This window comes from Chaetodon auriga, chromosome 4 (genome assembly GCF_051107435.1).
Source record: "Chaetodon auriga isolate fChaAug3 chromosome 4, fChaAug3.hap1, whole genome shotgun sequence".
Lineage (NCBI taxonomy): Eukaryota > Metazoa > Chordata > Actinopteri > Chaetodontiformes > Chaetodontidae > Chaetodon > Chaetodon auriga.
Window position 1 is genome coordinate 10265987 of NC_135077.1, and position 24001 is coordinate 10289987.

General features: G+C 43.2%; 1 protein-coding gene across 5 annotated transcripts in view; it reads right to left on the bottom strand.

Moving 5' to 3' along the window:
- The window catches only part of slit2 (slit homolog 2 (Drosophila)), an 89819-nt gene that overhangs the window by 23065 nt on the left and 42753 nt on the right, over window positions 1-24001 (bottom strand). For all 5 annotated transcript variants that reach the window (XM_076728525.1, XM_076728523.1, XM_076728524.1 and 2 more), the window contains exons 5-14: window positions 11369-11440; window positions 10351-10422; window positions 9280-9351; window positions 8870-9033; window positions 8314-8452; window positions 6706-6777; window positions 6477-6548; window positions 3676-3747; window positions 3270-3413; window positions 1429-1592 (exon numbers count right to left, since the gene is read on the bottom strand). In XM_076728525.1, the coding sequence (XP_076584640.1) occupies window positions 1429-1592; window positions 3270-3413; window positions 3676-3747; window positions 6477-6548; window positions 6706-6777; window positions 8314-8452; window positions 8870-9033; window positions 9280-9351; window positions 10351-10422; window positions 11369-11440 (1043 nt within the window). The remainder of the gene's footprint in view (window positions 1-1428; window positions 1593-3269; window positions 3414-3675; window positions 3748-6476; window positions 6549-6705; window positions 6778-8313; window positions 8453-8869; window positions 9034-9279; window positions 9352-10350; window positions 10423-11368; window positions 11441-24001) is intronic.

Genomic DNA, 24001 nt, shown 5'->3' on the forward strand with positions numbered 1-24001 from the left:
ACTCACATGCGCACATACATTCATTTTGCTTTGTGTTTTTCTTTGACATCAGTCGCTTGCAGCAGGTCTAATCTTCACAAGGCTAAAGCCAGAAATGGTTGGAGGGATAACGCTGGAATTAAAGCGCCCAGAATTCACACTCACAAGTTTTGGTTCAAACAGAAATATGAGACAGCATCGAAAATAATCCACTGTGAAATAGGGGACATGATGCAAATTAAAGTAGAGAATTTAAGATGTATTGATCTAAGGCGCAATACCAAGGTTGTACCACAGAATAAAAGATGTTTATTCAACTTTTCAACCGCAAATGTTCTTAAATTATTCAGTTTTGCCCTGTATGTGGTATCTGGGCTTTGAAACCCCTGTCCCCCGGTGAGTTAATGACTGCAGTGGGCACACACACACACACACACACACACACAGCATACACACATACACACACACGCACACACGCTCACTCTCATCCAATACACACCATACCTCCTCTGTGTGCTGCTGTGGTAATGACCGCCTTTAGCCCTGCTACTGATCTCATATGCATGTCTGATTTACATATTTCCCAGCGCCCCTCTGAGCATGGTAGCTGTGTGACCTTTTGATGTTCTGCAGTGGGCGAAACAGACACAGATGCTCGCGGACACACGCTCATACATTAGCTATCATTAGATGTGCTAAGAAGCAAGAAGGACTAGCATTAAATATAGTCTCTGTGATCGCTGTACCAATATACTTTGATTTAGTCTCACATGCAGTGGCCAGCTGACAGCTGCCCGAGCTTATTAATCCAGTTGTTTTTCTCCCTCCATCGTCAACGTTACGGCTACCATTGAAAACCCAGTGCAAGGACAAGAGTGTCATTATCTGGTGCCTGGTTGGACGTGATGCGTTATGATGTAAGTTAGATCATTAAAAGGAAATTTCTTGGCATTCAAAAGGTGTCAGTCAAGGCAAGTCACTCAAAGTGTTGAGTGTGTGAGTGTGCAGCATCCGCCGTGATAGACCAAACGGTGTATTACACAAACACACGCGCTGTCAAACACACACATGCACACACGCATACAATTACAATACCTGGGATGAAATACTGTTCTCTAGCTAATGGAGAGACAGAGACAGAGAGAGTGAGAGTGAAAAACAACAAAAGGCCTAAAAGAAGGTACTCACTGGCTCTGTGTGTGTGTGTGTGTGTGTGTGTGTGTGTGTGTGTGTGTGTGTGTGGTCAAATGAGAGAGAAGTTAGAAAAAGCTGAAAACGCGGTGTTGAGGTTAGTAAAGAGAGGCTGAGGGAAAATCCCAGCAGGAAGACACAGAATGAGAACACAAGACAGTGGACAGTGTGTCAGTTTGGGTATTATGTGCAGCAGTCTGTACATGTGTGAATGATGAGGAATAGAAATAACCTGTTTACAGTGCAGCGTGTTTATACCTGAGCAGCGGAACTTCTTGCTCTTGATTTGTCCGATTCGTTTGTTGGCGAGTCGTCGGGGGCTGGTGCAGCGGGCTCCGCTCGTCTCGATGGGATTGTCCTGCAGGTAGTCTGCCAGCCACTTCAGATGGCAGTCACAGATAAACGGGTTTTGGGCTAAGTGACTAATACACCCACACACGCATCACACACAGACATGGACACACGGAGCACACAAAAACACACAAGTCAGCTGTCAGAACAGTACATCGTTGTGAGCATGTTGAGCGTGGATATGGCCACAGAACATGTTGTGATTGGATGGCAGGTGTGTTATAAAATCATGTGTCATCTCATTTATTTTAGAACTGCTGTTATATTTACTAAGTTTGGACTCATTTACAAGAATTCATATAGAAAAAACTGCAGTATTGTCAATCTTTTTAACCTTTTTAAAACATATTTCACACTAATGATAAATAAGATTAATTGAAACCTTTAAAAAAATGCAATCTTTTCTATCTATAAAACTCTTTTTATAGACCTTTCTTACATTTTTTTCCTTTCCACTTACACGTATGTCTATGTCCACTAGAACTGATCATCCATAGTGTTTAACCACCTACCAGGGTAGGCAAACATAGCAACAATATTTAGGCTTTTCATTCCATTACCAGGCCTCTGACAGGTGAATACAACCTATGGTGGGACAGGAAGTGTAGTCTATACTTCCTGTGGATAAATGTGTGTGTGAGGAGGAAATTATTGCCGTAAACAGAGAGTCCAAGATCCTACTTATGGATGTCTCTTGTCTCCAATATGACACATACAAACAAAAACAAAGTGCTAAACGGTCGAAAAATGTCTGCAAACAAGCAAGCTCATCGCTACTGTGCGAGCACTGGCATGGCCACAGCAACGAGTGAGCGAGCAGCGGCGAAGGCGTTGATGCACAGTTGTTCGTTTCCATTAAGTCTGTTACACTGCTACTACAACCCAGCACTGATTATAAATATGATCATTTGCTCTCAGATTGGCTGATACATATAAAGTAAAAGCCTTGGCGAATGTATCAGCCATGTTCTGTACCACCGCCATCCATTATCCTTTTTAACTGAAATAACTGATCATGCTTAACCAGTCGGTGTGTTTAGAGAAACCCATGTTCAGACAGCTTCGTATTAGCAGGATTATGACCCATTAGTCTGTCCGAAGTCTTGATCTTACAACATAAATTGACGGTGTTCATCAGTCGAACATCAAACTGCTTTATGTTAGATGAAGACAGGGCCCTTAAAGGGTAAAATGTCACTTATTGAGGGAGAAGTCCTCCCTTGAATACTTGAACACCGTTATAAATCAGCTTGTGATGTGCTATGCAGAGCAATATCGACCCAGGGGAGCAAACTAAGAGCCAGAACAAGATGTTTTTCAGCCAGACCAAAGTCTATTGAGGCTCTTGAAAGTGGCTAAATTAGTATAAAGCATGTAGACCTACCGCTCCTGAGATCGATCACTCTGTGTGCAATTTGAAACGTCAGTGAAAAATGGTGCATTTCAAAACAACTGGATGCTATAATTTTCTGACAGCAAAATCTGTTTACTGCTGGTTTTAACAAGTGAGAACAAGAAACAAAATGCCCCCAAAACATCCAAGACGCATTAACAATGGATGTTTTTATTACAATATTCAAGACTTTTTCTTTGGATTGAAGTTTTTTTTATACTGCGCTATTCTGAAAATAACATTGATTTTTGTTGTTTATATCCACAGTTGTTGAGTTATGATGATTACTCTAAGTTTCACAACTTCTTCTTCACTGTGTGTACACCGAGCTGCGTGTGTGTGTGTGCGTACTTACAGTGTTTGTATGGCTCTCAGCGATGAGAAGGTCCCCTTGGCGATGGTTTGGAGCTTGTTGTCGTATAGTGAGAGCAGATTGAGGTTGTGGAGGTCCTGAAATGCGTCCACGCGGAGACAGGCTATCTTATTAGCATTCAGTAACCTGGAATAAAGAAGCGGCAGAGTGAAGGAGGGAGAGAGAGACGGGGGATGAAGGCTTATCCTGCTGTCATTCTTCAACGAGTGTTTCAAATGTTACAGGTCAGTGATGATGGCTTTCAATCATGATGTCTCCACTCTGATGACAATATTTTAGGTAAGCACTTTTCAGCAGAATATCAATGAGATGCGGATGTGAGCTCTTAGCTGCTGCGACTGCTACTGTTTGTGTGTGTGTGTGTGTGTGTGTGTGTGTGTGTACTCACAACAGCTGCAGAGAAAACAATCCCTCAAACAGTCCTTTGGAGATCTCAGTGATCTTGTTCCCATATAGCACCCTGTGGAGCACAAACACTTCATTAAAGCTTGAATAAAACCACACATGTTAGCCAGTAATACTGTTAATATTAACACTCACTATAAAAAGAGCCCAATTCTCACTGTTCTCACTACCTTCTGCTCCACTGGCACCTGTTTCTGTTGGAATAATTACCCTTTCAAACATAAAATTAATAGTTCGTTAGTATTCAGAAAAGAGCGGCTCTCATTAATCCATGACAGCGTGCCAGTGAATGCCAAGTTCATGTCAAGTTGTAAAAAAAACCCTAATTACAAGCAGCCAGTGGGAAAAATTATTTTAATACTGAGTCAAAGGTGTGGTGACTGTCTGACAGCTAAAAAATGGCTGCAAATCCTCCATCTCTAGTAGTTTTATCTAATTAAATCTGATATTTATACTCATAAATGTTTTTTTTTTTTGGTTTTCACCAATATGTATATACTCCAAACACAAAAAACTGACAAATATAGGCTATTTATCTGGTGTGACTACAAGCTAAATTATGGGTGTAGCTATCTTGGAATAAGGCTTAACGCTCCCAAGTTCGATTAACAGGAGGTTTTACACTTTTTTATGTGAATAAAACAGGGATGGGACTTTGGCTTTACAGATGAGAACGCTGAAACCTCCAGAGAAAAACGTCAAGACGTGAAATGATAAGACCTTAATCAAAACAATACCACCCTCCTTTTTTCTTTGCTGGCTTCCAAGTTAAAACACCAGTGAAAAAACAGCATCTCTGAGACTTTGTGCCAACGCTTGGCTGTATGTCAGCGCTACGGACATTTAGTAGAACTAGTTATGAACACTTTTCATCTAAATGTCACAATAAAAACAAGGCTACAATAAATCTGGCTCATACTGTGAGTAATGTACTCCGTTATCGGAGAAAAGCTTTTTCTAAACACGTCAGATTACATACACAAGCAGGTCAAGGCTGAGGCTGCCACTGCCTAGCCCAACAAATACCTTAGACGCATACACACCCACACACACACACACAGAGTTATCAGTCATCTTTACGCTCCACGCTGAGTTGAGCTGTGTATGTAGGCAGTCTAAAGACATGTGTTTTAGATCGGCTTTCATTTCATTGTGCTGAGTGGCTGTCCCTGAGAGACCTGAGGTTGGGAAACACATGATGCCGGGAGTGGACGCTTCATTTATGTCTCACACACACATATTAGCACGTACTGTTTTGCACGCCTACACACACACACACACACACACACACACACAAAATCGATGGCTCATTTACATCCTCTCTTACCAAACCCTGACACACAATGAACACACAGTGCAGCTTGATGTGAAAGCCATGGGCCTACTGTATGTGGTGTGTCAGCATGAACGTGTGTGTCCCATTCTCTCTTTGGTGAATGTGTAATGAGGTGGCAGAAGCCTCCATTCAGCAATTCAGCATTTATGAATTATTGACTTTGGAGAGACGAGACCTTAATATAACTCCTTCATGAAATAACTCGACATCCCTCACTCCCTCCCCTGCTCCTCTCTCGGTCTTTCTTCCCAAAGCTTCACACGCAAAGCAGATGGTCCGACCTGAGATTCAGGCCGAAGAGGAAGCCAGCAGCACCGCCGCTCTTGTCGAAAGTGCATCATGTCCTTGCTTTGCATCGGACTGCTTTGGTGTTTGACACATGCGCACGTTTTTTTAATTACACAGCAAATACGGCCATGAACAAATTTTTTTCTGAATTTGGCTGTCAGATTATTTCTAACCATTATAATATAAGAAGGTCAACAGGGAAGACACATGAGCCGTCAGATGATCAAACAAGTTTTAAACAAACCTACAGGCCAGCCAAACTTAATTATTATTATAAAAAGTGACTCTTTTGCAACAACAGTAACCTTTTAGTTGTCTTTCTTTTAATTAAACCATTGAAAAGGAGTTATATGGGCTCCTTTCACACATAACATAACATAATCATGCATTAAGCTCACAATTTGCTAACTCTCACCCATGGAAGTAATGCTATGTTACAACTATATAGCTAAATAGTAATCCAGGGATGCTAAAGTTTCAAGTTTATGTCGGAGGAGGCTGGCACAGGTGATAAAAAAAAAAAAATCTTTAACTGCAGCCGATAGAGCCCCACACCTGCAGTTTTAGCAAGTGGAGAAATCCAAAGCTTGATGGGCCTTAGGTGCCTCGTTACAGATGCTAAGCTATATCTGGACCATTGTTGTTTGGTGGACGGGTTCAGCGAACAGTCAGTTATTCCCCAAACGTGCCGACTGTATATATATCCATCACAATACACAGACCGGCTTCCTGGTTCAACTTGTACCTGGCATAAGTGCTGCAGTTTTCCCGTGCGATGAGGAATGATGATGAGGGATCATTTCACGCTCGCCTTTGTTTGTTTCCTTCAGCTAAAGTTGTTTAGATAATCTGGTTAAACGGTCGGCCTGTCTGATTGTCTGACAGCTTGTGTTTCTTGCCCTTCGTGCTCGCTTGGTTTAAGCGATGTTATTGTGTTCCCAGGTCTCATAAATTAACTTGATGAGCACGGTGTTAACATAACAGATAGAAGCGACGGCTAAAACTGCAAACACAAATCAAGTTATGATAAACAACAGCGTTTAAGGTAGGCTGAACAGATTTTGGAACGGTGAGATGTTAGATTTTCCTAGTGAGATTCAAAGGGCTGAATGTTTCGTGTAAACTGCATGCGAAATACAAACACAGCACGCAGTACTCACAGAGAGTTGAGGGAGCGCAGACCTTGGAAGGCGTCCGAGGCTAACTCTGATATCTGGTTGTTACTCAAGTCTCTGCGGGGCCGAAGGAAACAAGACACAGAGAGGCACAGAGACAACCAGAGACAGAGTCAGTGTGAAAAGTGAAACGCAGCACAAACAGGACAGTAACACAAAGTTTTTGTAGGTGCCTGACAGGGCGCACAATAAATGTATCTCCTCATCTACTCACATCCTGCGTAGCTTCTTATAAGGAGAAAAGGCCCCAGCTGGAATCACCTTGATGGCGTTCTGCTCCAGTCGTCTGGAACCAAACATACACACAGACCATTGAGGAGCGACATTAACATTCCCCTATCACAGAGCTATCTCTGCTGTATCCTTGACTGCTGCTCACTCCCGGGGGCTCTGGCTAAGGGGAACATTTCAAGATAAGGCGCTTTGATGGCCTTTGCCAAAGTCTGTCACGTCTCTCAGATCTTTTGCCCTCTTTAACATGTGTACAGTCAGACGTACACACAAGCACACAAGCAAACACACTCTTAACTGTCTGGGCAGTGTTCCATTAAGTGCCAGTCTGACTCTGCGTCAGTCAGGCCCAAACAAATCAAGTCAGGCCAGGGGAGAAAGGGGGTGGGATGGGGGCAAACAAAAGAGACCCAAACAACCGTTCTCTAAATATTTCACATGTTTAGTCAGCGTGACAAGAAAGGCGGTGGAACATGAGCTGCAAACCAACCATTCCATTGTGAAACGTTTCCCTAAAATGAGTTTGTTTTTCATTTGCTGTTCTCTTCTCTTCAGACTTTTCCTTGAAGCCTCAAAGTCTTGTCAAACAACATCTCAAGTCAAGTCACCCGTCACTAGTTAGAGTCAAGAAAATGTAAAGTCCTGACGAAGCACGTCTGAAACTTCAGGTCAAGTCAACGGAAACAAGTCCAAGTCAAGTCCTAAGTCCCGTCAAAGCAGGTTTCACGTCAAGGCTCAAATCGTTGTAGACAAATCCAAGTCAAGACTCAAGACAATTGAGAAAGTCTAGTCTAAAATCAACAGAAACTGTGTAAATGCAAAGAAAGTGAGAAGTCTAGACTAAGCAGGTCTCAAATCAATCGAGAGAAGTGCAAGTCAAATTCCAAGTCTTAGGTCTGAAGTCAAGCCTCAAATCAGTCGAGACAAGCTCAAGTCAAGTCAGCGGGTTGTCGCAGTGGTTTGAAACAAATGTCTCTCAGTGCTTACCATTAAACTGGCTCAGCATTTAAACGTTTTCCATTCAAAGCTGTGTTCTTTTTTTTTGACGCTAATTCCTTTTGATGGTTAGACCTCATAATTCAATATTCGAGATGCTGGCTATGCAAAGTCTATCTTGAGCTGTTATTTTGTTGTTTTTTTTTTTTTTCAAGGATTTTACCACGACATAACTTGAGATTTTAATGTTTTTGCTCTCAAGTCAAGAGTTGCGTCTCATGTCTAGACTTAAGTCTTCCTCTTTTTTTGATGCCCCCCTTTTGATAGAGATATGATCTGTCTTGTCCTTCAGATTAATCTTTCAATTCTTCCTCCCTCACTCCTTCATTATTTTCTTAAGCAGGGAAGAGCTGCATGACCAGGCTTTCTCATTTCACAGATGTGTGGTTTTATTCCACTGCACAAAGAGAAAGAGAAGTAGTGAAACAGAAAGGTGGCAGGAGACAAAGACGGAAAATGGAGAGAAGCACGGTGAAGGAGTGAGAGAAATATCACTGCACTGAGCGCAGATGCAGGAGTTTGTGCGTGCATGTAGCCTTTAGGCATGCAGAGCACAGCAGGTGTGTGCGTTTGTACTTATACATGTGTGGCTTACATCTCAGTAATGGTTTCAGGCAGGTTGGTGGGTATTTCTGTCAGTCCCTTCCCTCTGCAGTCCACGATGTTGTTACTGCAGGTGCAGGACTCTGGGCACTGTAACACACTGCAGGAGGAAGATGATGACGACTGGTGACCTACACAGGGACAGAGGGCCAATATTATCCATCGATATTAGTTAGTATGAATCCCAAAGGTGAGGGATACTGAACAGAGCAGAATTCAGTGAAGAAAATCAAAGTGTGAAGGCAACAAGGGGTGCAGGTGAGAGAGAGATACTGCTCCTTAATATGACAGTGACCTTGTGTATCCACAGTATTATTCTTAATCTCCTGCTCTGCAGAAAATCTGATCACTACACAATCCAGTGCGTGGGATTAAAGCCAAGCCATGCAATGGAAGATGAATACTTGCCTTCGTCCCCGTCTTGAAAAGCATGAGCGAAAGACAGTAAGAAAAGGCAAACGAGACAAAGATGGGTTTGCCACTGTGGAACAGCAAGCGGATGTCAGTCACGTAATGGACAAAGGAGCAAATGCGTCAACTCAACCTACCTGTGCAGACAAACTCCTTCTTCTGCACCTCAGCCACGTTGTGCCCCCTCAAGTGCGGCGGGGCCATGCATTGCGTGTAAAGACCCAGACGGGGGCGCTGTCGCAGCCACTCAGACAGCCAGGCCACGTGGCAGTCACACTGCAGGTTGTTGGAGTGCAGGCGACTGGGGGGGCGGAAGGAGGGAGAAGAGGGGATGGGGAATATGTGGTGATTACAGGGAAGGGGGCGTAGACGAGTGGCGAGAACAGGTCGGTGGGGGGGAGGAGAAATAATAGATTTGAGGATGGGGAGACAGAAGCAGGGTGGAGGAGGGAGAGATCGATCAATCAATTGTACAAACGGGCAGGATGAGAGGAACGCTTCTCCTCTGGGCGGGAATGTGTACCAAATACTCGACGGTGCCACTTACAAGGTCCTGAGCTTCGGCATGTGGTTGAAACTGGCCACAGACAGTCTGCTGATGTTGTTGTTGTTGAGGGTGCTGAGGAGAGAAAAGAGCAGAAAACACAACGCGGTATAGATTCACTGGACTCTTCTGCAGTCACAAGGTTGTTGTACACAGACACAGAGAAGTGCCTCAGTCAGCAAAGTAGGGTATGGAAATGGACTCTGCTGAGTGCCATTTAATCAGTGTCATTCTTAACTCTGCTGAGACGTAAATCCTGACAAATAAACCATCTTTCAATTAAGTCACGACTAAGATTTGCCACGTCCCCCCTAAAGACTCTACTAGCTAACCACAGCTCTCTGATCCACGGTTTCACTTGATTGAAACTGCTTTCTTTGTTCCTTGCTTTTTTCAGACTGAAGGTTACACATCCAATATTTAAGATCTTGGCAGAAATGACACTAAAAACTGTGTTTTGTCAGCTAACAAAATGATCATCCCAGCAAAAAAAAAAAAAAAAAAATGTAATGACCCTTGTAATCTAAAGAAATAACAACATAAAACAGACTGTAAATGATCTTAAAATAGCAGGTTCAACACACCAAAAATGTGCTTTCAGTGACATCTCGCGAGGAAAATCACAAATTGAGGTGAATTTATTGGCTCATAACTCAAATAACTCCTTGTGCATCTACTTACAGACACAAAAGCTTATTCATTTTAGCTTGACTTAAATGCTCGCTCCTCATTTACAGTACTTATTGACTCTGAAGTCAAAGCATTATGGCTTTGCCTCACAATACGATGAAAATGAATATCTGTCACTGCGAACATCAACGAGCTTCTCAGGTTGACTTTAGGACAGACAGGGGGTCTGTACAGTGGCACGAATGATGCGGTGATCAGCAAAATTAATCAGAAGATGATAGTGACTATATATGAAACTGTCATTTTTCAGGGGCGGCACAGGCAATGCAGTCTTTTAAAGGTCAATGAGGATATTAGCTGTTCCATGTCCCACCGCTGTTAGCGTTCATCATTCACCAAAGCTCTGCTGTTGTTAGCAGGGCGACTGAATAAACAAGTACTCACAGCACTTCCAGGTCACGTAATGCTCGGAAAGCTCCATCCTCAATACAGCTGATGTGGTTGTAGTCCAACTGTCTGCACACACACACACACACACACACAAAGAAAGACAAAAGGAAGCTGTTGTAAGATGTAAGACTGTCTTTCAATATATCTTCAGGTGAAATTCAAGCCAGACAGACAGCTACAGAAGAAGATGCATCAACTCCCCCCGGCCAACACATCAACAACCTCTCTCTGCCTCCCCTCGCACTCACTCACTTTCTCTTTCGCTTTAGTTCTGTCTCCTGAGCTCATTGTTCTTAGGAGATGTATTTCTGAATGTATTTATCTCTGTATCCATTCCTGCTTCCTGCTCTCTTCTATCTGACATCTAATTTGTATGCGCTGCTCTTTACCTCTTTTCTCTCTCTCTCTCTCTCTCTTTCTCCCTCTCTCTCTCGCCTTTTCTCAGAACCGTTTTGCTGAAACAATTTAATTAAGACATAAGGACAGTAAATCATGTGCTGTCACCCGCATGCTAATGCACACACACACACACTGGAACACACACACGCTGCCGTGTCCTTTTACAATAATTGCAAGGAATTTAAAAATATTATGTGATGTGGAAACAAAAAAACCCAGGATGCAGCAAAATAGTTGAAAAATCCATATATCTAGAATTACTGCTGGGCAATTAGTTTACCCGCAAAATGACCTACAATTATCTTCAATCATCATTACTATGACCAAGGCAAAACAAAGAGAGAAAACAACAGAAATGCCACATGACGTGGCATCCGTAGCACACACAAACACACACATAGCTGCTAATGAGCAGCGGTGCCGGTCAATACAGCAAGCAGGAGGCACATGACATTTAACACAATGAAATATTGATGCACGGGCGCATGGGGGTTGTGCACATTTGCAACACGCTGAAAAGCAAGTGACACATGTGCATGCATATATGCACAAACGCACACACACGCACACCGCACTCACATACACGGAAAGCACTGCAAGAAGTGCCACTTACAGGTTCTTGATCTCCACGGCTCCCCTGAAGGCTTTCCTTGGGACTCCCTGAATCTGGTTCTCGCTGAGATCACTGGACAAGAGAGAGAAAGAGAGAGAAGAATGGAGAAAGAGAAATAAGGTGGCACAGAGTTAAACCAAGCTGTCAGAGAGCCACTTGCTTTGCAGCACAAGTACTTGATGTAATCACTAAAATGCAGCAGGGGGAACTTCAGAGCCAGACAGATCATCTGCAAAATTGAGTTCCTTGCACACAGAGCAATCCTTCGCCAAATACAATCAGCTGTCTCTATTCATCTCTCAGTGACACAAAAAACGCTTCCTCTGACAAGCATCCACGTATCCAGAGCCAGACGCAATTCAATTGTCTGCTTTGAACATCCATCCAACTCAGGTGCGAGAGGCTGGAAATGCTTAAGGAACCTGTAGGGGGAGCTAGTGACCTCCGCTACCTTCACCGCGTTCTGTTCCTCCTCTCATCTCTCCCACTCATCTCTCCCTCGCCCCCACCAACCCCCCCCCCCCCCTCCTTCCTCTGCTTTTAAGGAGTGAGTGGTGTGTGCGTGCGTGTGAGGATGAGCGCTGGGGTTTGCACAGATTTAATTTTCAGCCACTTTCACTAAGCTGCAGCTTGAAACAAAAAAAAAAAATAACAAAAAGAAACACTAAATTTACCGCAGTCGTATGTGTTCATGTTCCTCTTCCCTCACAAAAATACACGAACAGGTGTCTCACATTAAACTAAATCTGCTGCTTGCAGCTGAATGAAAGACATGCCATCTCTGGTTGGTATTGCGATTTGATTTAGTGAAAGACACACTCACTCAGGTGCTGAGGGATGTGCACGCAAATAGTTACATGAAATGAGGTGTTAAGCTCGTACTCACACGAGCGAACGTAAATAAAATAAATAGAGGTAAGAATTCAGTTGTCTGGAGGATGCTGATGTATTATGGGATGTTAAATGCAAGTACTAAAAAAAATGAGACATCATCAAGGAAACGTCTCAACATCACCGGAAACAGGACATTTATTTTAATGGTATTCCTGCTTGAGAATGTGTGTGTGTGTGCGCACGCGTGTCATCCGCCATTCCAGACAGACTATTTGACCTTTCACCATTGACCTTCCAGCTCTTGACCTCCACCGTGCTAATCGGCTAGCAGCTAATGCCCAGCCACATTCCTCACATTCCTGTGGGTGTGATCATATAATCAGTGCTGCAGGTGGCATCCATCTCCTATGTTTACCACCTGCTGCTTCCATGCCAACATCTGGAGTGATCATTTATAGGAAAAAATGACAGAGAGGGTGTTTGAAAGACCTTGAGTTGGTGTATGCTTAATGCTTGACTGAAAGGACAAAACTAGCCCGATTTTGCAAGCCTCTGGGGTGGGAGCGTGGGCTGGCGTATGTTTCTGACTGGCATCTGAGACAGCAGGGGCACAAAGGCGCAACGTAAACAAACTTTCTCTGGTAACTGTGGCTTTGTAGCAAAGGAACAGATGTGAGCAGTGGTACTGGATGAAAGGGACCTCACCATTCTGCATCCAGACCCACTGACCATGACATCTGCAATTAAACGCTGACAAGTAAATGCCTGCAAGGATCACATGTGTAGAAGTTTGTCTTCAATAGCAAGCCATGTTAAAAAATATGTGTCCATCCTTGTAGAGAGGAGTGAGGTGTCAAGGGCGGGAAGCTGCAGTGTTGCTACAGGTATCAGTCTGGAATCAGCTGTTATATTGATGCCGATTTTACAAACATAGATAAAAAAGATTTAAATCTGCACAGATTTTGATGCCAAGCTTCATATTTCTTTTACCAGTGAGTGGTGATTTCTTACATTCTTATTCAGCTGTTGCTCAGACGTGTATTTGTCTCTTCCTGCCCTTTCAATTGTCAGTCTGATTGAACCACTGTCCAGTGTTTTGTTTATGCAAACCCTTCATACAAAATAACATGTATTTGTTTCTACATCTGAAAAGCTGAAAGAAAAAAAAAATCTAGAGTGGTCCTCTGAACCATCTGAGTGCACTGAATGAAGCTTTGTGGGAGACGATTCCAAACTTTGATTGGTAATGTCAATCAGTGCACACTGTCTGATAACAAAACAGGGCTCATTTCTGCAAATGTGATCACATTTAAAAAGTAATGCAAGTTTAATAAGTGCTTCAATAGAATTTGAAGTCATTCAATGAGCAGGAATCCCAGCCTCTCAAATGTGAGGATTTGCTGCTTTACTATGTTTTGAATCGTGCTAAATTGGACATCTTTGGGTTTTGGACTCTTGGTTGGAAAAAATGAGAAAGCTGAAGACAGCAACTTTGGCTCTGGAAACTTATGAGGGGCAAAATAATCATCAGTGGCAGCCCCAGAATGTGTTCGGTGGCTATATGCGGAGAATTCAAGCGACCGACAAATGTAAAACAGAACTTACTCAGAAATTAATAAGGAAAGGATTAATAATTCAATTTCAGTCAGTTCAGTACCTGAACACATGTGCACCTGTAACTGCACACACACGCACACACACACACACACACACACACACACACACACACACACACACACACACACACAGACAAGGCAGCAAGTTCACATCATGTTCCAGTGCTCTCTGATGCCTAGATCAATCAACATGATCCTGGAATAAGACTTTACAAACAGAGATAGATGAAAAACAGGCTTTGCTGTTTTACGCACGCACCACAAAATACGCGTGTGCTTCTCCTCATGCGTGCAGACACACAAACACACACACACATACAGACACACAGCGGCTGGTCTGAATCAAACAGAGTGTATCCTGATACTGTTTTTACAGGACCGGGGGGTTTTTGAAAACAGCCATGCTCCTTTAACCGCTGGAACTCTAAAACCAAATAAACTCTCTGAAAGTGCTCCTTAACCCCACACGCACACACACACACGCACACATACACACACACAGTGTGTAACTTAAAGTCTGCATCCACTTCATCTACTTATCAGATGCAGAAATCAGTAAAAACTTGTTAATGTGTCATCTGTGAGGAGTTGACAGTTTGACAGTTTGCATGTCTGAGTTGAAAGCTGCACAGAGACCTCACTGTGAACGACAGCACATGGTCAGTCTATCTTGGCCGGAGTGTGTTTACACACACTTAACGTATTCACATGGGAGCCTAAAACTCACTTATCTGCCACAATTATAGTAATGCAGCTATGGCAAACACAGAGAGAAGACAGAGGTTTTAAGTGTATGATAAGTACACAAGAGAGGTGGAGTTATGCATAAGTGCAGTATCTGTGTGTGTGTTTGTGTGTGTGTGTGTGTGTGTGTGTGTGTGTGTGTGTGTGTGTGTGTGTGCAGATGTGTGTGCATGGGTGTGTGAGTGTGTGTTTGGCATACACATTTATCTTCAGATGCACTGAGATGATTGGAAATTGATTTTTCACATCCCTGTGATCTACGACAACAGAGAGAGAGAGAGACAGCACACGGACGTATGCAAAGACACACACACACACACACACACACACACACACACACACACACACACAAACACACACACACATACATACATAGAGGCAGTACATGTGCAAACATGTGATTGGCAGTTTAGGTTAGTTTTGGGGCTCTTAAGGAAGTGCAAGAGGCCACTCTAAATCCTATTCATCACTCAGACCACCAGAGAGAGAGAGAGAGAGAGAGAGAGAGAGGGAGAGAGAGAGAGAGAGAGAGAGAGAGGGAGAGAGAGAGAGAGAGAGAGAGAGAGAGAGATGGTGAATAGAAAGTTCTAGTCTGACTCTGAGTAGGAAATTGACTTCTCTGGGACTTAAGAGTGGATTTTCTTCCTCAGTTTGGCACCAAGGCACCTGATTCAATTTCATCTTTAGTTAAATCGTTTGGTAGATGTCCCACCCACCACTTATCCCCTCGTTTTCCCGATATCCTTCTCTGGCTTCCTCTCCCATCGACCTCTCCCTTTACAACCTCTTTTGTCTCTCTCTCTTCCGTTTCTTCTGTCTTGTTTTTGGACTTCCCCGAGGGTTAACCCCTCACCTCTGCCCCTGTGCCTAAACCGGGAGGTTAGCTTCATTAAACGAGGCTCATGCTGATTCCCAGTCTGTGTGTGTGTGTGCGTGTGTGTGTGTGTGTGTGTGCGTGTGTGAGCGTGTGTGTGCGTGTGCGTGTGTGTGTTTTTGTTTGAAGGGGCCGGAGGAATTGAATCCACACAGGAACTATATCATGCTGCTAAGTTAGGAATCCTCTGAAACACACACACACACACACACACACACACACAAACACCAGACACAGTGTTGGTGAAGACTGACAGCTGACAGCAAAGTGACATGATGCAAAGTGGGAAAACAGACTTAAACACACACACGGTGCTACACACTGATGATATACAGTCCAGGCTCTGTATTAACTGTTCACAGGTGCGGTGTAGACTGAAAATCTTGTGTGCCTCTTCAGCCAAGCTTTCACTCTTTTTATCACCACTCCCTCTCTTTTTCCAGAACAAATCTGAGAATGTATCTTCATCACACATTATGATGAACCCACCAGCATCACAAACACAGCTGTTGGAGAACGTTTGCTCTGCTGAACAGGTGGCATTTATGATCAAATAACTTTTTCATGACTGTTCAGCAGTCTGAAACAGAAAAATGTGTAAATGGGAACAACTTTGACTTTAGCAATCACGTTATTTGACGACCAAAAGAGGAAGAAGAGGAGACTTTCATATTACTTTGCCGTTTCACTGTGGACGTCCAGATGAACACAAGCACGGATACACATCATTTTCACATGTAATCGCTGTTTTCAGATTGAGTCCGAATCGTGGGGAAGTCGTCTTTTTCTTCTGACGTCCCTTTTTGTCTGTTTTTCTCACCTCTGGTGGCCCAGGATGTGTGTGTGTGTGTGTGTGTGTGTGTGTGTGTGCCTGTGTGTGTGCGTGGCAGAGTCAGGTCTCCAGTGTTAAGAGCTTAGTGCTGCTTTTCTAAAGGGTCTTTTCAGAGTGAGAGGAGCTTTTGACGCCCTGCGTGTCTAAGAAGACCTGAGCATGAAAGAGCAGCACTCAATTCTCACACATGCACCCCTCATCCTTCCCCTCCTCTCCTCTCTCTCGCTCATACACACACACACACACACACACACACACTCACACGCACACACACACTCACCTACTGTTATACAGTTTCTGAAACTCTTTTGTACGTGCCCCACTGCCACAAGATTCTTCCCAGGTCCAGCAAACTGGGGGTTCCTGGGGATCCATATACATTTGTGTGTTTGTGTGCGTGTGTGTGTGTGTGTGTGTGAGAGAGAGAGAGGCAGGGTATGGGCCGGAGCTGGCAGAGCAGTAAACTAATCATCTTGTTCAAATCCCTTTTGGAGACCTTAATCCTATTACATATAAGAATGTGTGAATGGGCAAAGACGGAGCTGGAAAGAGTCAAAAAGGAAAAAGGAAGAGAACGTGAGGAAGAGACGCACCGAGGGAGAAAAATGTGAATGCCCGAGATAAGACGCATACTTAGTGAGAGAGGGAGTGAGTTTTGGTTTTGGTGGAGGGGTGTTTAGGACGAGACGGTCATGGAGAAAGACCACAACTACAATGAGACTCTGGGAGTGTGTGTGTGTGTGTGTGTGTGTGTGTGTGTGTGTGTGTGTGTGTGTGTGTGTGGATCCTTCAGCTAATTCAGGGAGCAATGCCATGAAGTGGACCCCCAAAGATCACACTTCTGTGAGCAATTAGGAAGAGAAAGACTCCCAAAGAAAAGAGAGGAGATGAGGGGGGAGAAAAGGAGTGGGAGGAGCGGGAGGAAAGGAGGCTTGCTGAAGACAATGCAGAGGATTACCAAACACACTGGGCCAGGACTGGCACCTGGGAATGTGCAGGAATGTGTGTGTGTGTGTGTGTGTGTGTGTGTGTGAGTGTGTGTGTGTGTGGTGAATCTCTGCTTTTAAAGTGTATCTTGGAAATCTTGGGTGGCAGAATTTAAAACAATGAGTGTGCACAACATGATAAAAGAAATCCTACTATTTGCTCTTATTATGCAGAAACACACACACCATCCCATGCACTCACTCACACACACACACACACACTCAGACTCACACACACACGCGTCTTTCAGCCTCTCTTCAGTCGCTCTCTTCTAAACTAATATTGACTTTGCTCATGAATGACAGATCTGCAGCCTTCCTCCCTCTCCTCCTCTTCCCATCTCATTGTCTGCTTCCCTTATTCGCCATCACGCCTCACACACATACTTTAAATGCCAGGTAAGAGGGTTGCTATGGTTACTGGACCAAGGTGGACACCTAAGGGACATTTTGACTTGACAGAAAGGATGTCCCCTGTGTGTGTGAGTGTGCCTGTCTGGCTACCAGGATGGCAATCTGCCAGAAAAAGTGTATGTGTGTGTGTGTGTGTGTGTGTGTGTGTGTGTGTGTGTGTGTGTGTGTATGTGTTGCCCCTGTGAGTTGCAACATTACACAGTGCTCAGTTTACAAAAGCTCTTGTGGTAGCAGCCATGTTTTTTTTTTTTTTTTTTTTTGCTGCTTTGCTAAGGAGTTTTATTTTTTCTTCCTTTATACTTTGAGTATAGACAGGGAAGCCAAGATGATTGCTTGGTCGAAATGATACACTCTGCCTACTGATTTCCTACGTAAATAGCTCCTGCTCTTTCCATTCAGCTACCAATCATTTTTGTAGTGAGCTCTTAACAAAGCCAGCTGCAAGGCGCTCGCCAAACGTGTAACACAAGCGTCCTGTTGCTGAGGAACGACATACTCAACAGATATTTCTTATCACATCTAGCGTATAGCAAGATTAACTAGTGAAATAACAAAGCTGAAAAAATAAAGGTCACGGCGTGTGTGTGTATGTGTGTGTGTGTGTGTGTGTGTGTGTGAATGTACATGCACGTGTAAAACCAGACTGATTACGTTGCTTTCCAGCTCAGGAACAGATTAGTCAGCGGTCTGAGACCATGACATCATCAGAAATGTTTACACGTGTAATTATAGACAAGTGAGGAATACATCTGTTGCACACACACACACACACACACACACACACACACAGAGGAGCAATGGACAGCGGCTTGCAGTAATACAGTAATTGCATATGAGGAGAGCCGAGAAGCACTTAGGAACAGGGACACGGTTTCCCTCCGAACATCTGATGATGATATTTAGATTTAACGCTGCCTCAACAGAAAGGCCGGCCACACCGCGCACCTGTGCTCCTCTAGCTTACATGTTAGAAAATGTTGCTCTTCATGTATTTTTGTGATAAAGTCAGGATATTTTTTTTGCAAAGGAAGGGGGAGTAATATTGAATGCCACAGCTGTAGGAAAACATCTCACCCACACATACGCTTTGCAGCTGACTGAGCTCTTTGTCAGTGATAACATCCTGATTCACTTGTAGCTCAGTGTGACAAGCACATGAGTTCACTGATCTACATAGACCCATGCTTATCAGTCTCCAGGTACATGCAAACCCTCTCAGTGTCATGCTGAACTTTTTAATTCCAGCAGGTTTTGCTGACAATGGAGCATAGCCCTTCATCATAAGAAGAAAAAAAACACAGGAAGGAATGAGAGTAACTGTGTACGGCAAGCAAACACACATTCGTGTGGCTAAAAGCTGGCAGAAGACCTGCATTTGATTGAATGTTGTCCAGACCAGAGCCCTCTACTAACAGTGTTTCTAAACTACTGGAAAATGATGAGTGGAATTATGTATCTAAAGTAGCAATTCATAAGACTACAAGGGTTTCCCGGATATCTTTGTGCTTTTGGAAATATATTCTAAGCTAATTGCATGGTTGCATGAGCTGTATTTGTCATTCTTGAATAAACCCTCCCTCACACTGTGACAAATTAGTGCCTATTGGCCAAGTTGTCTGCAGTGATCGGCCCAGGAGGTCGTGCTATTGAGCTCAGCTAACAAATAATCTTTCTAACATAAACCATCATGGAATAAATTAGCATCCATCTAAAATATATTATCTCAAGGTCTATCTACTCCCAAGCTGCAGCGATTAGTCGGTTAAAAACCCCTTACCAGCCCAGCAAAAAAATGTCTAAAATGCCTATCCATGGCATAACCACAGTTAATTTATAGCTACTTGGATTACATGCATGGTTTTCATCTGTTTTGAAAGTTAGCACTCTGAACTTTTATGCCCTGCAGTCAGAATCACTGTATGTGCTACTGGCATTGAGTAATAGAAGTTTGAACACACTGAAGTAGAAGTTTTTTTTGTTTGCTTTTTTCCCACCTGAATATGTTTTTGCAAATAGATGCCTACAGATGACTGTATGTGGTACACAATGGGACCACAGCACAAAGCCTTACCCCAGTCCAAGTTCAATAAAAACTGATAACAACACCATAGAAACTGAACATTTTCATGTTTTCTCTCATGGTATATTTAGGTGTTCTCCAAAAAAGCAATTTACTATATATTTATCTACACACACATCTAGATTTATGTTCATGAGATCATTTAGGCCAGGCATGTCCAAACTATTCCACAAAGGGCCGAGTGGCTGAAGGTTTTCTTTCCAACCAAGCAGCAGCACACCAGACTTGACTCATTTCATCAGCTGATCTCAGTCTTCAGAGAGCTGATTGGTCAGACTTCGCGCTCTTGATTGGTTGGAGGAAAAACCTGCAGCCACACGGCCCTTTGTGGAATAGTTTGGACATGCCTGATTTAGGCCATCTATATTCATATCTAAGGTATGTATACTTACTATTATATTTTGGCTATGCATCTTCATATTGACGCCATTTACCATATCTATCACTTCAAACTGTGCGTAATATTGGTTGTTCAGCATGTCTAGAACTTCACTGGCTATTCTAATCATCAGTCATCTGCACCATTGGCTGTAACTGGCTCAATCTTCACATGGGATGGGCCATGCGTCAATTTTAAAAATGGCTGTTTGTTGTTTACTGTGCCTCCTGTTGAGATTGTATCTTAAAGTGATTTGCATCAATTTATTCATATCCATCCATATCTGGTGTAAAATATGAGTATAAATGTGAAGCATAGCATAGCATTTGTGTCAATAGACGGGAAAATCATTTAATAACCAGAAATGCTCCTATGACCCCAAGCGGGCTGTTGGAATGGTAAGAGGTTTTGATAGATTGGTAATTTGACAGAAAATTAATCAGCAACTATCTTAATAATTGTGAAAAGAAAAAACAAAACTTTCCATTATATGGTACAAATATACAAAATTTGTTTTTTGTGGTACTCATACACTCTATAGAAAAAAGAATATTCTCTATAACTACTTACACTGTCATAAATACTGACTTTGTGTACATCTGTGCTTGATGCTTTGAGCACCCTCTGGTGGTCAATTTGGCGTTCAAAGTCTTCCCAGCATGTAGTCAGACACAGAAGAAAGTAATTCTTTCCTAAGTTTCGATTTTCCTCATCCTCTTTTGATACTTTAAGCACACAGGAACTTAGTGTAACGTCACACCTTAGATCTCTCCCTCCCCTCCGTTGATTCCTCCCAGTCCATACTTCATACATTTCTCTTCCTTCTGGGCATTTCTCTTCCTCACACCTCTCATCTGAAATCCTTCTTTTTCCCCTTTTCTTTTCCTTCCCTCTTCTCTCTCTCCCTCTTTCTCCCTCCCTCTCTCTCTCCCACATCCTCTCCACCCTCCACCGCCCTCCTTTGCCCTGCTCCCTGTGTAATGAGTCTAATCCATCAGCCAGACAGTATTAATCGTATTCCGATAGCAGTGTGTTCACTCGCTGCTCGCTGCTGTCTCCGTCTCTACGAGTCAATAACCCCAGCTCTAACACCTACACACTGCCTATGACAGATAGGCTGTGTGTGTGTGTGTGTGTGTGTGTGTGTGTGAATTTTAAAACCAGCTCAGCACTGTGACCAAATTTATTGCAGTCTTTGCCTGGAAGAGCGTCCAAAACACACAAGAGATGTAGACACAGACACACACACCACAGCTAAAATGACCACCGCTGGATGTGATGCCAGACCACTTGGTTGCCACAAACTCTTGGTCAGTGACATCATATCCTTTTCCTGTTTGCCTCTTACATTGCCTTACAATAATAAATAGAATAGATAAATAGAAAGTGACAGCACATGGACGCGTGTCTGGGTCTATTTGTGTGTTTGTGTGTGCGCACGCTTTAGTCTGCACATGCCTTGCCAGGTCAGAAAGTTTTTCACCCACGTCTTTGACCTGATCTGCCACAAACTCCATGACCCACTAAGCTGAAGCAGCCTCCTCCCTTCTTGTCTGCCTCCTTTCCATTTAAAAACCCCAACGTCTTTAAAAAAAAAAACCCTCTCACCAAAGGATAATGTATCAATCTGGCGCCCAACGATCCTTTGTCATTTTCAGACTTAGCTTTTCCATCTATTTTTCTCCCCAACAATTCGCTTCATCCATCAATCGCTGCACTGTTCTGCTGATCGCTCAATCATTGCATCACTCTTTTCATCCATCAATCATTCATTCTTCCTACTCATCTATCACGCAGCTCCGTCGGACGACCAGAAGCGGCAGATTAGAAGTAAAACATTTAACTTTGGGGAGAGAGCAGAGAGACAGCGTGAGCGAACAAGTCGTCCTGTATGTGCCTTATATTAGTCTGATTCACGCCGTTAAATCGAATTCATTAAAAGCTAACAGCCCATCTGCTGTTCTGCAAGGCTTGATGTGGAAAATAAACCAGAGCCGCCTTCAAAATAAACAACTAAACAGCTCATAAACAATTTAACAACTATGAAATAAAGAGGTCAGTTTTTTTTTCCCCTCCAACAACATTTTCAGTGTGATTGACAGCTGAGCCTCAGATGAGACCGTTTGTGGTCAGGGAGAGTGTGTTTGTACAGGAATGAGGAGTTATGTAGTGCATCAGTGGAAAGAGGCATAAAATGTGTGTGTGTGTGTGTGTTTGTGTGTGTGTGCGTGTGTGTGTGTGTGTGTGCGTATCAGAGGACTGCAGTGGCGACGACTTACTCACCCTGGTGTCATTATTCACAGTTTACAAACCATGACAAGACAGGCCAAGACAACCATATACACAGACACACACACACACACACGCACTTTCCCTCTTTCTCTTTCACACACACTCATGCACACACACACAGTCGTGTTTCCATCACTTAAAATTTAAAGATTTACGTTATGGAGACTTGTGTTTTGCCCCTATAAGGCGGGTCCCTACAATGTGACTATGTAGCCAGATTTATGTCTCCACAATATGAGTAATACACACACACACACACACACACACACACACACACACACACACACACACACACACATCTCTCAATTCAGCACTATATGCGGTTTTGCCTTTCCTTCCCTGTGTTTACCCATCAGCTTGGAGTGACATGTTGGTGAGGCCTCTTCATGCATACACACATACAGGCACAGAGAAGACACACACACACAGACAGATGGAGTGACAGACAGACAGACAGACAAATATATGATACTAATTTGAAGGGAAACATGTGGTCACTTCTTTTTCTTGTGTATTGAGCTTTATGTCTGGCATGGGAGTCATAAGGAGGTGGCTGGACTTTGACCCTGAAGACTCGGGGTTTGCATCCAGACTTCTGCCTGTGGTCACATTTAGGCAACGAAAGCACTTTGCTTAAGTTTATGCTGGTTTCAGTTAAATATTAATAAAATAAAGAGGTCGTCCTCGTGCCTCAGCTCGCTCTTGACCTTGAAGTGTTTTCACTGCCTTCACATGACAATAGTTTCATCATGTTTTTGTTGCTACTGTAAAAAATGGCATTCAGTTAACATTTTACTGAACGGTTTGCAACTTGGCAGGTAACTTAATAACATTTTCTCATGATTTTAATAGGAAATGTGATTTGGTAATTCAGAATATATTTGCTGTTGTAAATTAGTTGTACATAATTGTAATTTTGGGGAGACAGTGCTGGTGAACACAAGGGCTGCAAATAATGACTACTTTCATTATAAATTTATGCTTCTTACTACCACAGAAAACAAAGAAAACAAGTGTTTAAGATGTTACAGTCATAGAGAAGTTAAAGATTTTAACAAACAAGTTTTTCCAGCTTTGCTAATTCAAAATGCACATAAACACAGTTGGACGGACATGTTTGTACACAGGGTGAGGAAGAGAGAGGCGGTCATCGTCGGTTCAATAATCGCAGCGACAGATCACATTTCTCCCGTCAGGCTCTATTAAGGTGTGCATCAGTGTGTGTATGTTGGAGACAGAAAGTGTTTCCTCCCCTGAGGCCTCTCGCTTGAACTCAGTGTGAGAATGAACCTCTTGTCAATCGTCTGCTCAGGGCTGTTTAGGGAAATGAGGGATTCATCAGTCAGCCGCTCGGCCCTGGGAGGGCGACAAGGCTGCGACAGTTTACAGTATCTGACCCAACACCTGCACAATGCTTTTAGACCGGAGAGAGAGAGAGAGAGAGAGAGGCAGGGGAGAGAGAGAGTAGGGGGAGGAGAAAAGATGGCAGAACAACATTTGTTGCCATCAGAAAGAAATCCAAGCACCATTCAGATAAATAAAGAACAAATTGGCAGAAATGCATAGTTTCTGCTTTCTTTTA